The sequence below is a fragment of the Mus caroli genome, unplaced genomic scaffold, assembly GCF_978045245.1.
Source record: "Mus caroli unplaced genomic scaffold, Mus_caroli_1 scaffold_12, whole genome shotgun sequence".
Classification (NCBI taxonomy): Eukaryota; Metazoa; Chordata; class Mammalia; order Rodentia; family Muridae; genus Mus; species Mus caroli.
In genome coordinates this window covers 75,642,368-75,668,886 of record NW_028227267.1, presented here as the reverse complement: position 1 = coordinate 75,668,886, position 26,519 = coordinate 75,642,368, and the positions used below count along the sequence as shown (strand labels likewise).

General features: G+C 42.6%; 1 protein-coding gene across 3 annotated transcripts; it reads right to left on the bottom strand.

Annotated features, from left to right (window-relative positions):
* Window positions 1-868: 868 nt before the first annotated feature.
* Mtrf1 (mitochondrial translation release factor 1) lies at window positions 869-26,519 on the bottom strand. 3 transcript variants are annotated; one of them, XM_021182045.3, is made up of 11 exons: window positions 26,228-26,519; window positions 24,312-24,419; window positions 22,527-22,943; window positions 21,423-21,514; window positions 19,527-19,608; window positions 19,227-19,334; window positions 13,930-14,102; window positions 12,580-12,697; window positions 8,888-9,024; window positions 5,575-5,673; window positions 869-1,183 (listed from the first exon to the last, which is right to left on the bottom strand). In XM_021182045.3, the coding sequence occupies exons 2-11, from the start codon at window positions 24,334-24,336 to the stop codon at window positions 1,070-1,072; spliced, it is 1,365 nt and encodes a 454-aa protein (XP_021037704.1). In that variant the 5' UTR covers window positions 24,337-24,419; window positions 26,228-26,519; the 3' UTR covers window positions 869-1,069. The 3 variants fall into 3 exon arrangements, with proteins under 3 accessions (XP_021037704.1, XP_021037705.1, XP_085684922.1); XM_021182046.3 differs by having other exon boundaries at window positions 26,266-26,519; XM_085828796.1 differs by lacking the exon at window positions 24,312-24,419.

Sequence of the window (26,519 nt, the reverse complement as noted above, 5' to 3'; positions counted from 1 at the left end):
AATCCAAGTCAGCAGTGTTAATTGACTCCCTTCCTTAAACTCCAAGAAAAAAATAAATCAAGATAAATCTTAGTCCTAAAGGGAAGACTAAAAACTGCAGAGCTGCCAGGTATGGTGGGACGTGCCTTTAGTCCTAGAATGAGAGAGGCAGGTTGGATCTCCGTGACTTCACAGCCAGCCTGGTCTACATAGTGATTTCCAGGCCAGACAGGGCTATACACAGAGAAACCCTGTCTGGAAGGAAACAAAGACTAAAAAGCTTCTAATTAGAGCTGGAGTTCTTGGGAGACACACACAGCATTTTAATAAAACAATAAAAACACAAAGTGACAATTAACCAAATCCCAAGCTTCCGCTCTTCTACACTGTGGTGAAAATAAAGTAAAAATGTTAAGTACTTGTCTGGGGAAATATCGGGTTCTATGTATACTGGCAAATAAAACCATGTAAAGATGCCCAAGTCATTATCAGTGAATGCAAATTAAATTCCCAAGAGTTCACCACATATTCAGTAGAGTACCTAAAATTAAAAGGATAAAATAATGCTTAATGTCTTTTGGTCATTAACTGCCATGAGCGTTTCAGTGAGTCCGCTCTTCCTCACCTGAAGCAGGCCTGGTGGGTGAGCTCCCTGCGAGCATCCCTTCTGCTTCGAATATTTAGTAGCTACAAATTTGTCCTGAACCTGTCGTGTAACTTTTTTCAAATGTTACTTTATATAAGCTAGGCATGGTGACTCACACCTACACACCTTTGGAAGAAAATGCTCATGGTTTTTAAAAGGTCTATGAGAAACAGTTAATTCTTCTTAGGCAATCAATTCTCAATATTTTATTTTTCTTTTTGATATTTCAAGCTTATTTGCTACTTGGAGAGCTGGATTATTTACTGAAACCTAAAATAAACCTCTATGCAAGAGATGTGAGTTTCTTTTATTAAAATGATTTCTATTAGAACTCTGTAGGCACATCTATACTTTATGAACATTTATTAAGATTTCCACACCTGTTTTTTTTTTTTTCTTGATCAAAGTCCACTTCATTTATATAACAAATAATTTATTTCACATTTATTTCACTGATTGAAGGCTTTCATCTAAAAATTCGGAAATGGCCTCTTCATCTGCTGATTGAAGCAATCTCTCAATTAGCTGATCCAGGCACTTCTCACCACGTAAAAATTCCTGATTGAAAAAGGGAGTTATTATGAAACTTGACTATACAGTTTGGATCTCAGGTGTTTCCCAAAAACCCATGTGGTAAACATTAGGCCTTTTGGAAAGTGGTAGAAACCTAAATGAGGCAGGCCTGATGGAAGGTGTGTCTCCGAATGGAACTGAAGGATGCTAATGGACTCCTTTCCATTTTACCTCCAGGATAGCGGGTAATTGGCTTCCTCTGCCACATGTTCCCACCAAGATGAACTGTGCGGTCATAGGCCCAAAACAGGGGGGCCAGGTAGTCATGGTGTGGTGCTTTGAATGAGAATAGGCCCCACAGGCGCATAAATTTGAATGTTTGGTTCCCAGTTGGTAGATTGTTTAAGATTAGGAGGTGTGGCCTTGGTGGAGGAAGTGTATCTCTAGGGATGGCCTTCGACGGTTCAAAAGCCTAAGCCAGACCAAGTTTTGTGTGTGCATGTGCTCTCTCTCTCTCCTCTCTCACCTCATCTTGCACATAAGATGTAAGCTCTGAGCCATTGTTCCAGCACCATGCCTGCCTGCTACCATGCTTTCCACTATTATGGTCCTGCATTTATCCTCAGAAACTGTAAGGAAGCCCCCAGTCAGATGCTTTTCTTTTATAAGTTGTCTTGGTCATGGTGTCTTCACAGGATTGGAACAGTGAGCCGCACAGTCTGAAAGCTTACGACTGTGAGATAAAGAAATCTCTTCTCTTCCCAGGTTGCTTTCTCAGGTATCTGTTACACTGATGGAGAGCAGACCAACATCCCTGATAGTCAAACAGAGAGCAGACAATGGTCTGTTCCTTCACAGTTATCACTAACAACAAAGGTTTGCTAATATTCTGGAACATTATCAACACAACTGCTAGTATATGGAGAGTCCCAGGTTTTAGTACTCTTTTTTTCTTAAATAAAACATAAAATAAATAAAATAAATCTAAAAGAGAAAACAGATTTCTACTTTAATTGCTTAAGTTACTATTCTACTTTGAAATGAAATTGATTGAAATACAAATTGTATTTGAAATCAATACAATGAAATCTGTGACATTGATCTTTCCAATGACTCTGGAGATAAGACATAGATATCTGAATGAGCTTTTGAAACCGACCAACTGCTTGTCTTCGAGAACCTTTGCTGAGTGTTTTTGTCACTAGTCTCTGTTAGCACACTATCTTTGAAAGGAAATGTTGCCTGTGACTTCTATCAGACAAAAAAAAAAAAAGAGTGTGTCTGCCTGCTTAAAAAAAAAATAGTGTAATCTAGTATACGAGAGGCAGAGGCAGGTGGATCTCTGAGTTCAAGGCTAGTCTGGTCTACAAAGCAAGTTGCACTCACTACACAGGAAAACCTGGGCTTGATTCTCAACACCCACAAGGTGACTCATCTGCAACTACAGTTCCAATGCCCTCCACCTTTCTGGGTACCAGGCATGCACATAGTATGCATACATACATACATACATACATACATACATACATACATACATATATACAGGTAAAACATCCATACACATAAAATAAATCTAAAAATTCTAATTGGAAAGCCAAGGGCTGTGATATGGCCACGCATGCATGAAGACCTGAGTGTAAATCCTTAGGTAAAAGAAATCATACTCACTCACACTCACACACATACACACACACACACACACACACAATCACAGAGCACACACATAACCACAGAGCAGGATGTGTGGTTAGACATAGGCAGATTTCCACGGTGTCTAGTCAATTGGTGAGCTCCTGGGACCTAGAAAAGACCTTGTCTCAAAAGGTGGAACTGAGGTAGACACATAACCCCGACCTCTGGCTTCTATCCATGTGAACATACATGTAAACAGCCACACAAATATGTCCAAGCACATGTGCGCATACAATAAGCAAAAAGGAAATTAAAAAAAAAAAACAACTCTGGAAGATGTAGAAATCTTGGATTTCCTTCCTATTTTGTTCCAAAGAGAGGAAGGAAAATTCGATCTTAGAATTCATATTTGGGGCTGGTGAGATGGCTCAGTGGGTAAGAGCACCCGACTGCTCTTCCGAAGGTCAGGAGTTCAAATCCCAGCAACCACATGGTGGCTCACAACCATCAGTAACAAGATCTGACTCCCTCTTCTGGAGTGTCTGAAGACAGCTACAGTGTACTTACATATAATAAATACATAAATCTAAAAAAAAAAAAGAATTCATATTTGGCTGGAGATGTGGCTCAGAAGAGCAGTGGCTGCTCTCCTAGAGAGAGGTCCTGAGTTCAATTCCCAGCAATCACACGGTGGCTCACAACCATCTGTAGTGGGATCGGATGCCCTCTTCTGTCATGCAGACATACAAGCAGACGGAGGACTCGTACATAAACAAAATTTAAAACGTTGCACACAACTAACCCATGCTATGCGCCTGCTTATAAAAGTCAACATACTTGGAGCTGCAATTAGTAGGGTACCGCCGCTTGGACTTCATTTTAGGAACTGACGTAAAAGGGATTCCACTCTTAACAGTAATCATAATACCTTTCAAATTCGTTTGGATCACCCAGGGGGTTGTGGTTATATAAAGATTAAAGAGTTCATATAAAGATTCCAGGATTGAACTCTCAGAAGCTAACAAGCTAGTGTCAGAGTGAGACGAGTAAGCAGACAGCATAGACAAATGCAGACAGTTAAAAAAAACAAAAACCTAAGGAGAAGGCAAGGGCCAGAAGGGCCTGCTAATAGGAAGGTGGCAGCTGGAAAAAACTGAGTTGGGAAGGAGGCATTTCAACTGAGCCTTTAAAAGAAATGGGTATTCCTTGAGCAGAGGGCATTTCACATGACTGAATGTGAGGAGAGACGGAGAGATGAAGTACAAGTGAGAGCTGCGGCCAGGGCCACGTTCCAATTGCCAGCCTGGGCTACAGAGTGAGAGAGATACTGTCTTAAAGAAGGGCAACAGCGCCAGCTTCAGGGGATCTCTAAGACCCCTGGGTGGTCTCCAGGAGCCGAAGCGCTGGGGCACCGGGGCTGTTGCTGTTCCCTGGGACCAAGACTGCGCCTCGGGAATAAATGAGTGTGGACATTCACATGGTGACTGTGCACTCTTCTCCTTGTGCTCCTGACCGACCTCTCCTTTGACTTCCCAAGCTGGGAAATGTGCCTTCTGACCTCTTCTCAGCAGTTCACAGAAGTGGCCACAGCTCTCTCTCTAGTTTAGAAATCTTGAGAGGCACTCCTTGGGGGCTACGGCTCGCTCAGCTGCCCGAGCCAAGCAAATCAATTGTCGTCAGGGTCACGATCATGCCCAGGTGCGGCTGCTCCATCAGGAATTATGTGAATGGAGTCAGAGGAAGCTGAAGTTTCTGAAAGGGGTGGAGAGCCGGGCAGAAGAGCCCCTATACGTTCACTTTCCTCCAGCCTACCCCTCTGTCAGCTGGCTGCCACTCTCCTGCCGAGGTCCTTATTCCTCCTCCAGTCTCTTCTGTAACATTTCTAAGTTACTCGATCCTGTCAGTCTCTGCTATCTTTTCTCCTGACCTGGCCACTGTGTGTTTTTTACTTTTTGGTTTGAGACAGGCCTTGTTATCAGGCTGCCCTCAAATTCATGGTGATTCTCTTCCCTCTCCTCGGAAGTGCTAAAAAAACAACTGAAAAAAATATGATCACTTGAAACAATATTGCTGTGTCTCTAGCTGCATATGAATCAGAAGATGGCCTAGTCGGCCATCAGTGGAAAGAGAGGCCCATTGGTCGTGCAAACTTTAAGTGCCTCAGTACAGGGGAACGCCAGGGCCAAGAAGTGGGAGTGGGTGGGTAGGAGAGTGGGTGGGGGAGCATGTGGGGGACTTTTGGGATAGCATTGGAAATGTAATTGTAATAAATACCCAATAAAAAATATATGGAAAAAAAAAGAAACACTATTGCTAAATATGTTTGCTTACTATTGTGTTTTATCTAAGGAAGGAGAAGTTAAACATTTGCTCCCTCCACCAGGTTGGTGGCTCTCCCTTGTAACCCAAGGAATCAGAACCTGAGGCAAGAGCTTTACTCTGAGTTCTGGGGCAGCCTGGGCTACAAGAGTAAGCCCCTATCTAAAACAAACAAACACAAGAACAGCAGATGAACCCTTAAAAAGGCCTAGCCATTCCAGTAAGAAAGGATTAAAGGTGGGGAGGTGTGTGGAGGGAGCCATTGGTGAAGCAACCTGCAGCAACATTTAGGGCTAAGAGCAGCTTCTACCTGACTTATGTGTCTTGTGTGTGTGTCACGGCGCGTGTGTGATCACAAGACAACTTGCATTGGTTTCTCGCCTTCCCTATTAAGAATGTGCTCCTAGTCAGTGAGCCATCTCTCCAGCCCCCTGACTATGTTTCTAATGAAGCAAAGATACATAAAGCAGAGTCAGCACCATTACCTTAATGTCACGAACTTCATACGCTATCCTGTGGTCAGTGACTCTATCCTGGGTGAAATTATATGTCCGAATTCTCTCCGACTGGGCTCTTGTTCCCACCTGTACCATAACAAGAAGAAATTTGTATTTTTAATTTTAAAATTAAAAATTATAACATTTATAAAATCTTAATAAATCCTTATACTTGATTTACCTGCTTGAAGGGATTAAATATCTATTTTTAAAAAACCTTATATCCACAGACCAAGACAAGAACAGGTAGAAGAATATTTTAAGACAGGTTAGGGTTGGGAAAGGAACTTTGCGGGAGAGTGCATGCTAACCCAGCAAAGGCTCCATCCCCAGCCCACCACACAAACAACCAAACACCCATTGAGAGTAGATCTGTGAAATAAGAATAAACTCCTCATTGATGTTTCAAGTTCCTTTTGTTTTTAACATTTAAAATTCTTCCTGTCCTTCCTTTTTAGAGGCTTTCATTTTTAAAAATATACTGTGTCATCGTATAGCCTCATTCACAGCAACTCTCCAGTCTCAGCCTCCCAACTACAGGCACCACAGATGTGAGGCCCACGCCTGGCATGTTCCTTTTTCCTCCAGGTAGGAAACCCTGACATTGGGCAATTTCACAAACTCTTCAGGGAGCTTCCGGTGCTAGGCTTGCTGCAGACCACTGTGGGAGAGAGTGCTTTCCGTCCAGTCGGTCGTCGGCATGTTCTGACTTTGCATTTCTACTGTCACCTTCACATACACTTCTACAAAACTACAGTTGTATGTTTCCACTTCTGTGAAGGGCCTTGCTTCATCTTCCTAAGGCATTTTTCTGAGCTTTCTGCTGTGGGTCCTTCTTGTCTGCTAAGAGCACGAGCTTATTAAACTCAGCATTCCAGGTCTCCCTTAACATTCCCAGCATTACTTCTGAGAACCACATGGACACTTACAAGGCCTCGTGTTAGATCATGCCAGTTTCTATGTTACCCAGCTCATCTGAAGGGATGCCCTTCCCTACCATGTCTTTGCTGCCCTAGCCCAGTCACTGAAATATGTGCTCTGACTCCTTCAAACTTACAACTTGGAATGTTACCACATGCGATGGTTACTGGCATGCTTAGTCCACTCCTGCCCCTAACAATAGTCCCCCCACAGCACTCTCTCAATTGCTTCATTTTTAAGATTAAAGAAACACATTTTTGGATCTTTCCTTCCCTCTCCACCTTCCCCCAAACTCTCTTGTTCTTTCTCCATATCCTCACCACATAGCCCAGGTTGATCTGCAACTAGCCATCCTCTAGCCTCAGCTTCCCCAATATTGACTCATTTTCTTAAAGCCTGAGAGAAACAAATTTGATGTAACCAAACATCTGATCAGGAGAATTTGAAAAGTTACAGATTTCTAAACTCAGTCATAGACATAATGAACAAGGGACTGTGCGTGCTGAAACAGTCTCTCGGCTACCCCTTCTGCCAAGCTGGGTTTGGAAAGCATCATATTAGGACGCCAGTCTAGACCAGTTGGATCAGAATCCAGTCTGCGAAACTTTCTGGGTGACTAGGGAACCAGGGTTGAATACTGGGCACTAGATAAAGACCACTGTATGACTGACTCATGAAAAAGTTTCCAAACAGTAGGAACTGCTACTAAACAGCTCACAGGCAAACAAGGTAGTTAGAGGTCTTTCTGACCACACAAATGAGACTAATACACAATCTATCCCTTCACTTCTATCGTAATGAGGGCAACGAAATCTAGAAAGACAAACAGGGAAAGGGTTCCTATCATGATGATTACAGGATTAATATTTAAAAGATTGTTGTTGTTTTTCAAGACAGGTCTTCTCTGGGTAATAGTGTTGGCTGTCCTGGAACTCACTTTGATCAGGCTGCTCTTGAACTCAAAGATCTGCCTGCCTCTACCTCCAGAGTGCTGGGATTAAAGGCATGTGTCACTACAGTCTAATATATTTTATATATATAACATAGGTTTTTGAAATAGGGTCTCACTAGGTAGACAAGCCTTGACCCAGCTTCCTTGGCCTCCTGAGTGCTGAGATTAAAAATCTAAGCTACCGCATCCAGCTTTGCATACTATATTTAATACTATTGTTGAAGTCTCTAGCCCTGACTTGGTTCTCTGGCATTACTTCTTAGAAATAACTATAGTCATTTTGCTTCAGGCCTGCCAACCATCCCATATTGTTGATACAAAACCAAAGCAGACACAGAAAATTGGTTCCGAGCAAGGTCAACCTGACCACATATCTGTTCTGCTAGAGGCTTGTAATATTTTGAGAGCTGCTCTCCTTAGAAAATTCCCCAGCTGCAGCCTTCACTCAAGGCCAAGCAAGATAGGGGTCAGGTTGAACCATTGTGTCTAAATTACTAAAGAAACATGAAAAAAAGACAGCCCACCCTATAGCCCACCCCATACCTGCGTTTGAGCTCTTTGTGGCTTTTCTGGGTTTTGCCTTTAAAAGCTGGTCCTGAAAATGTTCGGGTTGTAGCTTCAGCTCCCACAGTCTGAACTATGGTCCATCAGTCTTGGGGTGTGTGTTCAATAAACTATCCCTGTCTGATTGAGATCAGTGTTCGTATGATTTGTGGGGTGACTCCTGGACCCCCCAAAACTATAAATATATATTGAGCAAAATTCAAGAAGTACCGAAGGGCAGGAAATGCAAAGGCAGTCTCCCTCTTACTCCTCATCCCCAGTCTCCAACAGCAACCTCCCTCCCTTCCTTCAGGAAGGCCACAGTCTCCAGCAGCAACCTCCCTCCCTTCCTTCAGGAAGGCCACTTAAGCGCGATTCACACGGAGTTGTAATAAAAACCTTTAAGTATCTAAAATCTTCAAATTTCAAGAGAAATTATTTTGTCTTAAAACCAAATCTCCTGCCGGGCACAGTGGCTCACACCTTTAATCCCAGATCTTGGGAGGCAGAGTTCGAGGCCAGCTGAGTCTAGTTCCAGACCAGCCGGGGCTACATAGAGAAAACCTGTCAGGGGAAAAAAAATCAAAACCAAACCAAAACAAAACAAAACAACCAATTTTAGTTTAAGACAGTTAAAACATAAACACTGCAGGGAAATAAGTAGGAAATACTTCTGTTTATTCATTTACTCACTTACTCCTTTGGAAACTGGCATGCCTGAATGCAATCAATAGCCCCTTAGGATACCTGCACTTAAATATTCCTTGCTTACCAAAACAGCACGTGTCCCCTGTTCTAAGACACTTCTGTTCATGTAAGGACAGGCACTGCATTTGTGCATAACATGACTTTCCTACAGCATTGCAACTGCTCCATTTGTCTTACCTGCAGTTTTCTAGCATTCTGCTGCTGACACCTGTCTTTCTCGATTATCTGTTGGTAGAGTCTGGCTCTCAACACTCGCAAAGCTATTTCTTTATTTTTCAGCTGTGATCGTTCTTGTTGGCACTCTACTACCAGGCCTGAAAGACAAGCAGAAGCTAACTGTTACCTATCATTCCACGGGCCCAATAAAGAAGAAAAGAGGAACATTTTACTTATTGTTTGTTTGTGTGTGAGTAGCCCTGGCTGGCCTTGAACTCACAGTCTGCCTCTGCCTCAGGAGTTCTGGAATTAAAGGCAAGGGGCACCATACCTAGCTGAAGAATATCATAAGGTGAAAGAGTAATCAGGAAATTTGACAAAAGACAAGCAACAGTTTAGATTTAGCACAATTTAGAAATTGTTGGTTGGTAATAGCTCTAGGTGCCTACTTAGATTCTGACGTCTGAATGAGATAGTTCACCATTTTCTTTTCTTTTTTCAGGGTACTCACTATGTAGTCTTATCTGATCCAGGCTCACTATGTATACTAGGCTGGCCTATAACCCGCAGAGAACTGCCTGCCTCTGCCTCCCAACTAAGTGAGGGGTTAAAAATGTGTGTCCATGGGGCTGGAGAGATGGCTCAGTGGTTAAGAGCACTGATTGCTCTTCCAGAGGTCCTGAGTTCAATTCCCAGGAACCACATGGTGGCTCACAACCATCTGTAATGGAATCTGACGCCCTCTTCTGGTGTGTCTGAAGACAGCTACAATGTACTCATATAAATAAATAAAACTTAAAAAAAAAATCTCTGAGCATTTCCTCTCTGATTTTTGCTCATCCAGGTATTTTCCCAAGAACAATCTGCTACCATCCTCTATGGAGTGCTGACCCAGCCTTGGTCCTACACAGGGAGCATGTGGCCTTTCCTCTTTCAGTCACAAATACACAAAAGGAGAGCTGATGTTGACAGTACGCCTTTTTGTAAGTCCGGGGATGTAGCTCAGTGACAGAGCATCTGCCAAGCTAGCAGGAGCGACGAAGCCTGGGCTTCCATCCTCAGCTGTAGCCATATTGTTCTGTGCCTGCCAGCTATTTCACATTGTTGCTGTAGCATGCCTGCCAGTCACTGCCACATAGGAGTGACTTGGCTCAAGGACAGGCTGACCACACACCCTGTTTTGTTCTATTTGTTCTGAATGTTCTATATAAGGTTTGCTAATCTTAAGAAACCTCACAGAGCTTCACATAGAAACCATCAAATCAAAGGTGAAGTGTATCTGTACCCAGTTAATGCTACTCAGTTGATCCTAGCGGTGGCAGAGCTCCTTGCTACCTACCCCAATGTTCTGGGTTCCCGAATGAAAGATGCATACACACAGCCTTTATATTATGTGCCTGAAACAGCTCAATGGCTGGACCACTTCCTAACCTCCACATGGCCAATCCATTCCCCTCCAATATTCCTGAGTTATTACTTATATTAACTATAAGTAATAACTATATTCCATCTTTGCTGCCGTCTTGGAGCATGCTCCCCTGGCTCCTGCATGGCTGCAATGCTCTCTGTCCGCACCTCTCAGGTGTGGTGTCTGTCCTCTCTGTCCGCACCTCTCAGGTGTGGTGTCCCTCCTCTCCTGTCCCAGCATGGAGGATCATTCTCTTCTTTCTTCAGTCTCTTGTCCAGGAATCCTAAAAGTCCTGCCTCTGTCTCCATGTCCAGCCACTGGCCGCCAGCAACTTTATTTACCAATCAAAACCAACCGGGGGCAGGGTTCCCTCAGTGTCTTACATGTAGACGTGCAGATTCTTGTGCAATTTTGGAGACCCAGATTAACATAATACAAGCAGCATTAGACCAAACCCACAACAGTCAGTATGAACTGTTAGGTCTAAAATGGCTTGAGTAAGAGCTGACCACTGGGCATCCCTTTCCATACCTATGTATGAGCTCTCGATGGTTTTTGTGGCTGATACTGAAGAATGTTATTAATAAGCCAAAAAGTTATGATTATAATACTCATGCTCTGAATCTCAGTGTTCTGAGGTTCCCTGCTCCCCACGCATCCACCACCTCCCTTATCTTACTCTGGACCAGTCAGCCTAAAGGTTACCTGATAATACTTTGCCTAGTAAGCCAACAGCTCCCCACTCCCTTGCCCTTTAAACCTTTGAACCTGGTTTTCTTGTAAAAAGTCTACTCTGAGAGCAGACTAGAACTGCAATTAGTCTCTTTTGTTCTTTTTTAAGTCCTGGCTATCCAGCATTATGGTGTGTGCACAATAAATTATTCTTGCTTAACTGAGATCAGTGTTTGGGTTGAATGTTGATTTCTGAACACCAACGAGTATTACTTCCACCACCCAACTCTGTACCACCAATAAAAAAGACAGGTGCACTGCCCATGTGGTCAGAGGCCTTTGCTTTAGAGGTGGATGGGAGATACCTGACGTAGGTGCTAAGACCTGCACTCCAGAATGTGATCTTAACTTTACTGCAGCTATTTCTCCAGTCCTGGCTTAACATTTGACAGTGCCTGCTGCTCAGTCATAGGAGTTTGAATCCTAGTAGCCATAGAACGAGTCAGGTATCTTCACAAACACTTATAAAGACGGCTCTTTGGGGACAAACTGCTTCTGGCTTTCAGGTATGCAGAGACTTGCACACATGCAAACATTCACACAGACATACACACAGACACAGACACACACAATTTTTTTTTTAGCAATTTAAAAAGAAATGAAAAAGGAAAAGAAAAAGAAAAAGAAAACTTGTTTGAGTCTGAAAGGCGGTGCTAATGCACCACATAGTAAGTTGGCAGTGACAGCAGTGACAGTCTGCATAGATATAACAGCTGTCCTATAAAACCTTACTGCCTACTGAGACTTATCTTTTCCATCATTTATAATTTTCACCTAGCAATAAAACTGTGTAATGATACATTCCTCAGAGAGTATCACTGTTATGAAACAACGTATGTAAAATCACCTTAATGAATTAAAAAAAAAAAGACTGTATAATTTATCAAGGTGACCAAGTGCCCTGGTATTCGGGACACCATTAATGCAGCAGAGCCTCATGGCACTGGCAGTTCATCTACAAGATAAAAAGGATCCACAGCAATGGTGTGTCTGGGCTGTCTCTCTGTTCCCCTTGGAGCTGGACTGGAAGACCACTCCTGGAACCACAGCGGTCTGTCCAGTACATCCAAGCATCTTTCCTGCACAGATAGGCTTACCACCTGCATCCTTCAAAAGGGGAACTGTTTCCAAACAGAAGGAGAACCCAGACACCACTGGCACATCAGATCCACAGTGTCATTGCCATCTGTAAAAGCTTTGTGCAAAGAACTGCAAACTACCACAGGACCACACCCTCTGAGTGTTAGCTAGTTAGAAAGCTGTGGATGTTTGAATGAGAATGGCCCCCACCAACTCAGATATTTGAATGCTGGGTCCTCAGTTGGCGGAACTGTTTGGAAAGGATTAGGAGGTGTGGCCTGATCAGGGAGGCTTGTGACTGGGGGTGGGCTTGAGCATTTCAAAGCCCACACCATTCAGTTAGCTCTCTCTGCCTTGTGCTTGTAGATCAAGAAGCAAGCTGTCAGCCACTGCTCGCAGCACCATCCCTGCCACAGTGGTCATGGACTCGAACCCTCTGGAACCGTGAGCCCCAGATCAAATGTTTCCTTTTATAAGCCAAAGTCTTGCTCACCTGTGGGGATGTGGACAAGCCTCACGGCACTGTCTGTGGTGTTAACATGCTGCCCCCCTGCTCCTTTGGCTCGAAATGTGTCTACTCGCAGATCCTTGGGATCCACTTTCACATCTACCTAGGGCAAAGAAAATATAGTGTGAGTAAATTCACAATGCCACAAACACTTTAGTCTGAGATTTTTCAAATATACTAAACTATTTAAGGAAACCATGAATTAAAAAAAAATTAAAAATAAAATACCAAAGAACCTACTTCTACCCACACCCCACCCTCAGCTGAGTCAGGGTTTCTTTGTATAATTCTGGCTGTCCAGGACCTCACTCTATAAGTCAGGCTGGTCTCAAACTCAAAGAACCCAAAGATCCACCTGCCTCTGCTTCCAGAGTGCTGGGATTAAAGGCCTGTGCTTCTACCACCCAGCTAAATAAACAGCCAATTTCAATAAGATACTATTTTATTTTGGGGGAGCAATGAGGCTTGAACTTAGGGCAGTATGCATGCTACTTTTGAATTTCACCCCACTTAAAGGATGCAGTTTGTGAGCATGGACTTAGAGTGGTATGAGATCAATGAATTATGTAATCTTTGAAGAGTTTCACCATTGATTATCTCATTGATTATCTAGACCAGAAAGATGTCTATAATGCACATCATTGATTCCCATTGTCACCAGATCCCCTATTAGAAACTCACTAAGACACGTGAGACACGTGAACTGCTCCACATTCTCCTATTCCTGACCACAGTCAGGCAGGGTGACTTTCTACCTTCTTGTTTCAGCTCTCACCCAGACAAGCACAGGATGGATAGGGTGGGAGGGGCACGGCAGTGTAGGACAAAGGAGCTTTGACTTGGGGTTAGCTATACAGTGAAGCAGCCTAAGGCTAATCACTTCTTCTGAGACTTGTTTTTTCTCTTATAAGGCAAAGAAAAAAAATCTACAGGTGGGTTGTTTTGAGATTTAAGACTACAATCTACATGAGCTATGTATATGCATATGAATGGGTGAATTCTGAGCTACTGAGTAAATCCTTATCCACTGCTCCAAAGGTTAAGTGGTCTCTCTCCCCGCCCCCCTCCCCACTGTGTGTGTTTGTGTGTGCGTTTATTGGTAGGTCATATTTTAACTCCTTGAATTTTATTTGAAAAGGGAATCTGGGGCTGGAGAGATGGCTCAGAGGTTAAGGGCACTGGCTGCTCTTCCCAAGGCCCTGAGTTCAATTCCCAGCAACCACATGGTGCCTCACGACCATCTATAAAGGAATCTGATGCCCTTTTCTGGAATGCAGATGTACACGCAGACAGAACAAACAAATAAATGAACTAACCCTGTCCTGGGGAAGTTACCTCATCTGGCTGTGGAAGGACAATCACAGACATTGTTCCCGTGTGAATGCGCTGCATCCGTGATGACAGGCCCACCTCCGGGATGCGCTGAACTCGATGGATTCCACCTTCATACTTCAAATGCTTATAGACACTGTCACCGGAAATCCGGGCAGCTGCATGATGTAGTCCACCTAGGGAAAAAGACTCAGAAATACTAATGGAATCTACTTTGAAAAATAACTAACCTTAATCTAAGGCCTGTCTGTCAGTTATAGAACATGACATGGAAACCGAAAACATATAAGCTATATTATCCCAATACAGAATATAGTAATAGGTAAAATAAAACAAGTCAAGAATATTACTTATGGTCATCTCTGGGGAGGTGTGAATAGTGCATTTTATGTTTTACTTCTTGTACTATTTATTTATTTATTTATCTATTTATTTATTTAGAGATAGGGTCCTGCTATGTAGTCCAGGCTGGCCTTGAACTCACAATTCTGTTTCAACCTCTTGAATGCTGGGATTTGAGATACAGCTGCAGGTAACATCTGGCTTGTACTTTTTGGATTCTAACGTTTCTATAAAGAAATTTTACTTTATAATGATAAGAAAAATACCACTTAAGAAAAAAGGAATACTGGGACATTTTCTGCATTGAATTATCTGTAAATTTTTAGGCAAATACATGCCGTGCATCAGAAAAGGCTCAATAACACAATTTCATACTTTTGAATATCGTTTAGCCTTTCTGAGTTTCAAGAACTAAAAGTTAATTCTTATCCGTGGTGTGGAAAGATTGTTACATACACACACACAAAAAATCTTAGTGGTTGGGCTTTAGCTTTTTATCTAATAGTCTTTTACAAACATTCTTGTGATATAAGAAGTTATACAGCAGCCAATGAGATGTCTTAGCAGAAAAAGGCACTTCCTGTCACGCCTGATGACCTGAATTCTAAGTTCTGAAAGTTGTCCTCTGACTGGTACATGGGCCCCATAATGCGCCCCTCCTCCCAATAAATGAATAAGTAAATGCAAGAGAGGTAAACCACTCCATGGATATACAGAGATTCAAATGTGTAATTCAGTAACTGCCTGCCCCCCCTACCCCACCCCGTTCCTCCCCCAGGTCCCTTTCAGTCACAATCCTTCCCCTTCCCTATGAGGGCCCTAGTCTAAGTTCTGTTGCTGTGATAAGACACTCTGAAAGAAAAACAGCTTAGGGGAAAAGGGTTCACTTTAGCTCATAACTCCACATCACAGTCCATCATCGCAGGGAAGTTTAGGTAGGAACCTGAAGTAGCTGATTATATCTACAGTCAAGCAGAGAGAGAAATGAACACATACATGCCCACCATTCAGCTAGATTTCTCCATTCTTCTACAGTCCAAGGCCTAAAACTAGGGGATGGTGCTACCCACCTTCAGGCTGGGTCTTCAGACATCAGCTAAGGCACTCAAGATAATCACCTACACACAAGCCTATAGGCCGGTCTAGTCTAGACAGTCCCTCATTGAGACTTTCCTACTAGATGATCCTAGGATGCATCAGGTTGACACACTCGGCAATACAGTGAGTTGGCACATGGTCGCAGTCACCTTTACTACCTTCTTTGTCATAGCTCTATTTGCCTGAAAGTCCTCCTTACACGTCACAGAGTAGACGTTTGTGTTTAAAAGCAGTTAACAGCTCAGTAGCAAAGCTTTGCCATGCAAAAGGTCTTCAGTTCAACGTCCATCCCTCCCAGCCCCAGGGGATATGTCCTTTGAGTCTCTTAATCCCCAGGTTCTTCACTCATTTCTCCAATTCCTATACATTACTGAGGAACTACCTGGATGTTGACCTACAGAAGTCCCAGTAGTAGTCCGGTTTTGCCGACTGCATACTCGTGTGTGTGTGTGTGTGTGTGTGTGTGTGTGTGTGTGTGTGTGTGTGCGCGTGTGCACATGTGTATTATTTTTATTTTTTGAATTGTATGTACAGTGGTATTTTGTCTACATGTATTTTTGTGTGTCAGATCCCCTGGAACTGGATCCAGTTATAGACAGTTGTGAGCTGCTATGTGGGTGTTGGGAATTGAACCCAGGTCTTCTGGAAGAACAGCCAGTGCCCTTCACTGCTGCGCTATCTTTCCAGCCCGACTGCATACTCTTGCTGCAAGCCAACCTGTTTGGTGCTGAGATTTGGCAGTGGGGTCCAGAGACTACATCAAACATCAGCCGAGCCCTTGGCAAGATTACAGGAAGCATGTGATGTCTGATATCTCTCCTTTAATAGTAAGATGGGGTCAATTATCTGACCCAGTTGGTATATGCACTTGCTGTCAAGCCTGATGATGTGAGTTGAATGCCTGGGACCCACATGGTATAAGGAGAAAACTGACTTGCAAGTTGTCCTCTGACCCTCACATGCTCAGTACAGCACACATGCACCCCCCTCTGCAAACACAAGGTCCTGACAGCTTCTTATTAAGTTCAATGCATTAGTAAGGGTTATAAAACAGTCTTATTGATTCCTTTTTTAAATTTTTTTATTTTTTGGTTTTTCGAGACAGGGTTTCTCTATATAGCCCTGGCTGTCCTGGAACTCACTTTGTAGACCAGGCTGGCCTCAAACTCAGAAATCCTCCTGCCTCTGCCTCCCGAGTGCTGGGATCAAAGGCGTGCGCCACCACGCCCGGCTCCTTTTTTTTTGGGGGGGGGGGGTTCCTTTTTTTTTAAACTCATCAGTTAAAATAGATTATTTATAAAGATACATCTGCCAGGTCTGGTGGCGCATGCCTTTAACACCAACACTTGGGAGGCAGAGGCAGGTGGATTTCTGAGTCAAAGGTCAACCTAGTCTATATAGGGAGTTCCAGGCCAGCCAAAGCTACATAGTACGACCTTATTTTAAAAAATAAAGAATAACAACAATAACAAAAACATAAACAAAAGATACACCTGAAAAAAAAAAAAAGATACACCTGTCTTTCCCTGTCTACACCTTGATTAGTCACTGGCACAGTCCCACAGGAAAGGCCAAGTGCTTGACTGGGTCCTTTACTAGTCTTGCCAACATAAGAGTACTTTTAAAAATTACAATGAGGGCTGGAGAGATGGTTCAGTGGTTAAGAGCACTGCCTCTTCTCCCAGAGGTCCTGAGTTCAATTCCCAGCACCCTCATGGTGGCTCCCAACCATCTGTAATGGGATCTGATGCCCTCTTCTGGTGAGCAGTTGCACTAGCATTCATATATATAAAATGAATAAATCTTATAAAAAATTACACTGAATTAGGTCCCTTTAACCATCTGAAAGTAATCAATTATTTTTAAACAATCAATAATGTATGTATAGAGAGTGATCATGCAAAGAGACTGATGTGGAGGTCAGAGGAACCCTTCCAGCAGTAGGTTCTCTCTAACTACCTCAGGCCTCCAGGCCTGTGCAGCCAGGGACTTAACCAGATGAAGAAGCTGATATGCATTAGTAGACAGATATAAAAAAATGAGGGCTGGTGAGATGGCTCAGTGGGTAAGAGCACCCGACTGCTCTTCCGAAGGTCCATAGTTCAAATCCCAGCAACCACATGGTGGCTCACAGCCATCCGTAACGAGATCTGGCGCCCTCTTCTGGAGTATCTGAAGATAGCTACAGTGAACTTACATATAATAAATAAATAAATCTTTAAAAAAAAAAAATGAAATGGTTGCATTTCATGCATTAACGTCATACTATAAAAAATACCCAAAAACTAAAACAGAGTGAAGCCACGACATTTAAATTTCCTATCTCAACTTTACACTTTTTAAAATTATTCCCCTTGCCAGGAGTGGTGGCACACACATTTAATCCCAGCACTCCAGAGGGACAGGCAATTCAATCTTTGTGAATTTGAGGCCAGCCTGGTCTACATAGTGAGTTCTAGGATAGGCAGGACTATATAGTGAGAACTTAAAAAATAAAAATGAAAGAAAGAAGGAAGAGTGGAAAGAAAGAAAGAAAGAAAGAAAGGAAGAAAGAAAGGAAGGAAGGAAGAAAATACAAACATTTGAATTTATATAAACTGGAGAATCCTACAACTTTCCTGTATAAATTAATAGAGGCAGTATCAGACTGACTGAGTTTCAATCAAATCCCTTTCTTCCTAGCTATAATAAGCAGCTAGCTAGCTTACATAACTCGCCCATGCTTTGGTTCCTTTATTTGTTAACCACCACTATCCCTACCACCACCATCTTTGTCTATGGCACTACACAGATAAAAGAGGAGCTTTTCATTCTGATGATCTGACCAGTGCATATAAAGAAGTATGGAGCCGGGCGTGGTGGCGCACGCCTTTGATCCCAGCACTCGGGAGGCAGAGGCAGGTGGATTTCTGAGTTCGAGGCCAGCCTGGTCTACAAAGTGAGTTCCAGGACAGCCAGGGCTATACAGAGAAACCCTGTCTCGAAAAACCAAAAAAAAAAAAAAAAGAAGTATGACACATTCTTCAGTTTATCCACTTATCAAGAGACTTTTGCAGGGGGAAACAGAAGCATATTTAGAGCAATAAATACAATGTTGACATTGAGCTGAGAAACTGAGATCATCCACTGGCCACCTGGACCAATGTGCCAGCATCTGGAAGGAAAGGCTAACAAAGATCCCTGCTACCTACATTTCAAAAGATGGCTGAAGAGCTGATATCCCCTAGGGAAAGGGAGTAAAGGTCTACCGCTGGCCTGGCCAGTCGGAACCAACCACAGTTTACTAATGCCACATGCTGAGTTCCCTCTGCGGTCTACCTAACTAATCCTTTTACCCCACTTTGATTTTCTAGTTTATTGTTAATTACCCCTCTGTCTATCACAGTGTAGTACTATGTTACCCAGCAGACAGAACTTATAGGTCATCTTTTGACTGTATTTTATTAGTACTATTAGTTTTAAAATTTAAAAAGCTTACGTGTGTGGGTGTTTTGCTTGCATGTCTGTCTGTACACTGCATGCATGCCTGGTGCCCTCAGAGGCCAGAAGAGGCCTGGGACTGGGGTTACAGATGGCTTTGAGGTGTGAATCGTCATTAGGTGCTGAGAGTGGAGCCTGATCCTCCGGAAGAGGGACTATTGCCCTAACCAGTGACCCCATCTCTCCAGCCCCTGCTATAAGATTGGGTTTTGGTTTTGGTTTTTGTACACTTTCCAAGTTTTAATTTTTTTCATTATTTATCCTCTATTTATTGAGATAGGATCTCATTTTGTAGCTCTACCTAAGCTAGAATTGAATCTACAGAGACCAGACTAGCTTCAAACTCAGAGCTTTGTCTGCCTCTGCCTCCATATGCTTACCATAATCGGCTGGTGTATAATTCAGCAGCTCAAATTTCCAGTGCTTATAGTATGAATAATTCTGGTACATATCAAATATTTCCCGGGTAAATTGTTGGCAGATATCACCTATAAGAAAATACCCAAACTATTTAGTAAGCACAAATGTTAACGAGCACCAACCATCCTTAGGCGAGAGCACCCAGGAAATGAGCATGTCCTAAACTAAACACATGCAGTGGGCTTCTCAAGGGACAGCGACGTCAACTCAGGGTAAACTTCAGTGTCCAAAACTCTTTTACAGTACATTGGCTCTCTGACCTCCAGTAGTTCTTCCAGATGTCACTTCTAGAATAACGTCACTCCGATCACACTTCTCCTTAGGCACTAAACGCTCCAAGAGCTGGAAGAGAAGGAAAATGCAGTCGCTGGTGTGTTTATTTTTCTTGGTATATTATTACTTGAAATTAAACCAAAGCCCTTAAGACAGTTTTATTTTAAAGTCAGTAATTAACAAAACCATGTAATTCCCCAAAGAGATAAGCCTTAAAACCATGTCCTGAGAAATCTAATTAGATGGTCAGTTCACATGACAATGACGTTATTTATCTGAGCATTTTCTGCAATGTTATCACATTATCTTAATTTCCTACAATGAAGTTAATTATGATCAAAGTCAAGACTTCCATTCAACTTTGTTCAGATTTTGCCTCTTAAATAAGATTAGCTCTACACAGTGGCATCTTTCATCTGATGAATGAAGCAAGTCTTTGAAATTCTTCATTTGCTCCAAATGACTTTTGACATATAATTATAGACTCTTCCTTGCTATAAATGATGGTCAGCACTATACCATACCTTGCATTCTTGGTGAGGTCATTCTGTCTAAAGACTATGTTAAGGGGACGCAAAGTAAGATTCAAATAGCTTCTCTCATGTGACAGAAAAAAAAAAGGGTGGGGGGTTTCTAGGTTCCTAATAAAGCTTTCTTCTTAGGAAGAATAGGAAACAACCTCCCGATCACTAAAAGGTCTTTCAAATCAAACTAAATACAGACATGTTCTGCCGACCCTCCTCTCTCCTGCCACTTCTCTGAAACACTGCAGTTGGCAGGAGGCGGGAGAGAAAGCTGGAGTGAGTGTCGGACAGGTTTTGCCTTTGGTGCGAAAGGTGACATCTCTTTTCATCCTTCTATATCCTCAAAAGCTCCTCCTTAAATCCCACAGTAAGAAAGCTGAAGAGACAGTGATGGTCACAACAGAAAGAAACATGGTACATAGTGAGTGCTATGGTCTTCGTCGTCTTTAAAAAGAAGCCACCTACTGAACTAAAAGAGATGTGGAATTTGCTCTTCCATACCTAGATTGCCAGCTAAAGCTGACATCCTATCATGAAGCCTGAGAGTCCCCAGCATGCCAGACTCATTAGTTCTAATTAAAGACCTGCAGTGATCAGCTGCCTCTACCCTTAGGATTCATCCCATCATATTCAGCACGCACGTTTTCAATCTAATACAATCACCATGAACTACCAGTCCCTTCTCACTCTTAAAACCATCTGACTTGTCCTCATGGTGACTATATTTCCTTTGAAAGTTTTACTCTTTTTTTTTCCTGTTTTTTTAAGACAGGGTTTCTCTGTGTAGCCCTGGTTGTCCTGGACTCACTCTGTAGACTAGGCTGGCCTTGAACTCAGAAATCTGCCTGCCTCTGCCCCCCAAGTACTGGGATTAAAGGTGTGTGCCACCAGTGCCCCGCTAAAGTTTTACTCATTTATTTTTATTTGTGTGTGGTGGTCCTCACTGCACACACACACACACCATGGGGAGGTCAGAGGACAACTGAAGGGAACTAGTTCTCTCCTGTTGCCTTGTGTGACACATCGGAACTCAGGTTGTAGGACAGGGCTGTATAGCATCACCTCTATCAGGGAGCCATCTCCCTGGTCCCCTAACTTTCCTTACTACAGAGTCATGTCCTCTTGTCTACCAAGTCAATAGATTCAGCTATGGTTTTTCCTTCCTCTGGAGTCCCACTCGTTGACATCTCAATTTCTCTTCCAATTATCCTTCAACAAAGTGTCCTAAGGATAGCTTAATGACTTGTTGTGATAAAAGAACTGTCAGGGCAGTTATCTTGAACATCAAAGCATATTCTAGGAAGAATCCTAGTCCTTCATGGTAGCACGATTGAGATCGGCCTCCTGCCTGGAACATACCTCACTATACAGTCTGTGGATCTTCTGATCAATGATTTGCCTTTCTTCTGACACAAGTTCTTGCAACTGCTTTTCGTCTTGTTTATTTAGACCTAAAATCAGCAACAGGGATAATAGTTAATTCTTTAAAATTCTTACAGACCAAGCTTTAAGTAACTACCTTATTGATGTCTACAAAGTTTTTAGTTTGAGACAGAGTCTCACTATGCAGTCCAGGTTAGCCTTGACCTCCTTGCCTTCCAGTCTCCATCTCCTAAGGCCCTGTCAGTGGGGGGACCTGAGAATGCTGTAGCTGGTGGAGAAACAAGTGGTAAGAGGTGAGAAGGAAGCCCTGTTCAGGCTTCCTGCTCCAATTTAGCCAGGCTGGCTCCAACTCCTGGAGTCCACCACCAGGCCAGTGTATTTTAGACATAATTAAGTACAGTACCACTCTGGAAAAAAGTTTCCTGGCTACAGTTATCCCCATCCTATGTACACAATAAAGCTTCAGGTGTGACTACATTGATGTGGTCTCTACCAGGAAGATGGGTTCTATAGCTTAAGGGTCTAGGATCTGGTGTGGTCTCTGACTGAGATAGCATGGAGGTCACCAGGCTGTAAAGTGCAGGTGACACATATACTCTCTCACATTACTCCCTTGGATGGAAGAGGAACCATCATTTCTGTATTCCTGTATGTAGAACAACAGCACTCAGTAAATTAAAACCTAGGATAATATCAAGTCTCCTAGACTCTAAACCTCTAGGTAAGGACCGTGAAGAGCCTGGACTCTTAGCAGACCCTGAGTAATTGAAACTCGAGTGAATGTATAGTCCTCTTCTTACCAGATCTGAGCTTATTATCTGTAGGCTTTTAAAAAGACAAGAGTTCACGGGGGGTGGGGGTGGGGGGTGGGGGGGGTGGGCGCACTCCTTTAATCCCAGCACTTGGGAGGCAGAGGCAGGTGGATTTCTGAGTTCGAGGCCAGCCTGGTCTACAAAATGAGTTCAGCCAGGGCTACACAGAAAAACCTTGTCTCAAAAAAACAAAACAAACAAACAAAACGACAGAGTTCAACGTTTAATTAAGTCCACACTTATATACACATACACACCCTTTACCTACTTTTACACAATGACTCTAAGTCTTCAACGGCTTGCTCGGCCTCCTGAATTTCTTGGTAAACAGCCGCAAGTGGTGCCAACTGAGCATGCCTTCTGTGTAAGGCCCTTCGGTCTCCTTCATTCTCAGAGATACCCTGCAGACGCTGGTCAAGGGTCTGGTACTCTTTGTTCAGGTCTTCCATATACTTCTGTAGGGCTTTGTGTTTCCTTGTGCCTGGATGGCGGTAGCCCCTGGACCAACTCTTGTTTAAGAGCTGATAGAGAACACAAGTCTTCTTTTGTCTAAAATTCCACGGCCTTGCATCAAGGCTTGTCTGTCGGAACTGCTGACAAGAAAGGAAGATGTGTCTCTGGGGGCACGCTCGGAGAAATGGATTCCGCAAAAGCCAAATACACAGGTGATGACTCATCTCAGCAGCTGTAATGTAAGATAAAACAGTTGAGAAAAGCAATTCTAAAGATATATGGAGTTTCAGAGAAACCTTTAGTTCACAGCCTCATTTAGCTCCAATGATGGTCAATAACTCAGAGATACACACACACACAGAGTGAGAGAGATATATACATATATGTACATATATATGTGTGTATATATGTGTGTATGTATATATATATATATATATATATATATATACATAGATACATACACACACATATTTATATATATAATTTATTGATTTAGAGACAGAGTCCCATTATTTATCTCCGGCTACCCTAGAACTCACGCCTGTTTGTTTGTTTGTTTGTTTGTTTGCTTCTTTCTCCCTTTCTCTTCCTTCCTTCCTTCTTCCTTTTTTTTTTTGAGACAGGGTTTCATTGTGTAGCCCTGGGTATCCTGGAACTCACTCTGTAGATCAGGCTACCTTCAAACTCAAAGAGATCCTCCTGTCTCTCCTTATCCACGTGCTGGGATTAAAGGTGAGCACCTCCACCGCCTGGCTAATACAATTGATATAAAGAAAACTGATACTTGAAAGCTGTCTACCTGCACACCCCCACAGGCACACAAAATAATTTTGTCGGAAAAAAAAAAGCACTTTATATATACAACTAAGGCAAGTGTGTAGGAGTATAATTAACAAATACAACAGTAGAATGGGTTAAGGCAGTTCTAACTTTGAGTATACAAATATACACTTAAAAGCTTAAAAGGTCTAATCCCAGCACTTGGGAGGTAGAGGCAGACAGATATCTGTGAGTTCAAGGCCACCCTGGTCTACAAAGCAAGTCCAGGGCAGCCAGGGCTTAGACAGCGAAATCTGTCTCGAGAAACAAACAAACAAACAAACAAACAAGCAAACAACAATAAAATAATAACGTATCTTTAGGTGGTTCATAGTCATATATTTATGAAGTTCAAGGAAAATATTAACATTTCATCTGCTATCTAGTTTAATTGACAAAAGTGTCTTCCTATATAGCTCAGGCTGACTTCAAACTGGAGGCCTCCTGCTTCAGCCTTCCAAATGCTGAATCACAAATGTACATCAACATGTCTGGATAAATTTAAATCAGCAATTTTATTGTATTTATTAACTTATTTTTTTAATTATTATTACTATTAATATAGAAAGTGTGAGAAACACGGTGTATATTGTGTGTCTCTGTGTGTGCATGAGAGAGAGAGGGAAAGAGAGAGAAGAGAGAGAGAGAGAGAGAGAGAGAGAGAGAGATTAGGGATTGTCACCTGGCCTTACATATGCTAAGCAAGCACTTTGTTTTGTTTATTTCAGGGCATTCAGAAGCCAGAAACAGTTAGGTAACTTCATCATAAGTATTCACTCACTGGCTGGAGGCAGAGTTTGTATCATAACAGCTTGTCTGTTCCAAGGTCAGGACTTCTCATTCTCCACCTTGGGATCACTTCTTGAGGATGCTTCTCTTTTAGCCCAATCTAAAGGAAGAGATCCTCAGATATTAAAAGACCAACTTAACACACCAGGAGGACCTGGTAGTGAGAAAATAAAAAGGTCAATGATGATATTTTAAAACTGAAAAAAAACCAAACAGATTACAAAACAGTATAATCTCTGTTGTTGTTATTGTTGTTTTAAAACTATGCTGTATGGGAAAAAGCAGATTAATATGCTGTCTTAGTTACTCTTCTATTGCTATGAGGAGACACCATGACCAAGGCAACTTACAAAAAGAAGCACGTAACTGAGGGCTTGCTCTCAGTTTTAGGTTTGTCCGTGGACATCGTGGTGGTGAGTGTGGTAACAGGCAGACAGGCTTGGTGCTGGGAACAGTAGCTGAGAGCTCACCTCTGATCTCTAAGTTGCGGGCAGAGACTGGGCCTGGCATGTGCTCTTGAAACCTCAAAGCCACTCTTGTGGCACATGCCCTCCAACAAGGCCACATCTCCTAATCCTTCCCAAACAGTTCCACTAACTGGGAACTAAACACTCAAATATACGAGCCTATGGTCTCATCCAAACCATCACACATATTTTAAAAGAAGACAAAAGAAATCCATCCAAATGGCACTTGCTGCTCTTGCAGAGGACCAAGGCCAACACCTGCACAGTGGGTCACAAGTTGTCCCTAACTCCAGTTCCAGGAGACTGATCTGACACATCCTCTTCTTGCTTCCTGGGCATCAAGCATACATATGATATACATTCATATATACATACATACATACATACATGCAGTTAGTTACCCACACACATACAAAAATATTTTTTAAAAAATGACAGATTAGGTGAAATGGGGTATTTACAATAATTATCTGTTCTTCCTTCAGATAAGGGCAAGATAGGGAAAATGCTTTTCCTCCTGATATTAAAAACGGAAATAAGGGTCAAAATTTAGCAGAATGGCTTGGGGATGTAGTTCAGTGGCCCAACATGCTCAAGGCCTATCTATGGTTTGATCCTTAGCACAACAAATTACAAGAAGCAGCCTTTATTACAACTGTTGTTTGTTGCTGTGCCTGGCAACAAATTCATATATAAGCCCCTTTGGTCTTGCTAAATCCAACTTAGCATTATCATTTTAAAAACTAAGTATTGCCTGGCGGTGGTGGCGCATGCCTTTAATCCCAGCACTTGGGAGGCAGAGGCAGGCGGATTTCTGAGTTTGAGGCCAGCCTGGTCTACAAAGTGAGTTCCAGGACAGCCAGGGCTATACAGAGAAACCCTGTCTCGAAAAACAAAAAAAAAAAAAAAAAAAAAAAAAAACCCAAAAAAAAACTAAGTATTCAGGAGATTCAGCATATACTGGGTTCTATTAATAAATTTCACGTAAAAAATCAAAAGCTAGCTGAAATTTGGACTGTGAAAGGATTTGCGAATGCCCAGCAGCCACAGATTTAATACTCCAGAAGTGCATCTTTATATCTAACCTTGAGTACATCGGGAGTGTTCATATGACGGTGGAAAGAAGAAAAGGATGGAAGATTTTAGTAATGCTAGCTCTGGCTAAATTTTCCAGTTTAGGAGTAGCCGTGGAATGAGTAACTAGCTAAACCTAGAAAGAGCAAGCCTTCAACATCACCCCCACAGCCCAATATTATTCGACATTTTAAAAGCAATTCTCAGTTTCTGGTGTGTTAAAAGTGACAGTAAACGGGCACCAGGCGTAGAATGTGAAAATCATGTTGTGTAAGTCAGTATTATGGATTCTATACGGAAGTAACACCAGTGGGCAGTGGGAAATTTTTAAAAAGCTCTCTTACGGCCAAGAAAGAATTGTGAATACCTAGGTAAAAGAAGAAAATTGACGTTCTCGTTTCTTACTGATAACTGAGCCTTCTGTGCCCCGCAACATTTCAGCTCAAGGTACTGCAAGCATGATCAGTTCCAGGCTACTGCTTCCGGGTTACGGTTTGTTCCTGGGTCCTCCTCCACTTTGCAGAGAAATGGTCCTTAGGTGTCCGTAACGGTAAACAAGAATGAAATGACGAAGCGGGGAGGATACTGCTCTGGAAGGACCACGCGTGGAACGGATTTGGAGCTGACTCCCGGGTGCCGCGACGTCCAAAGGGAGCGGA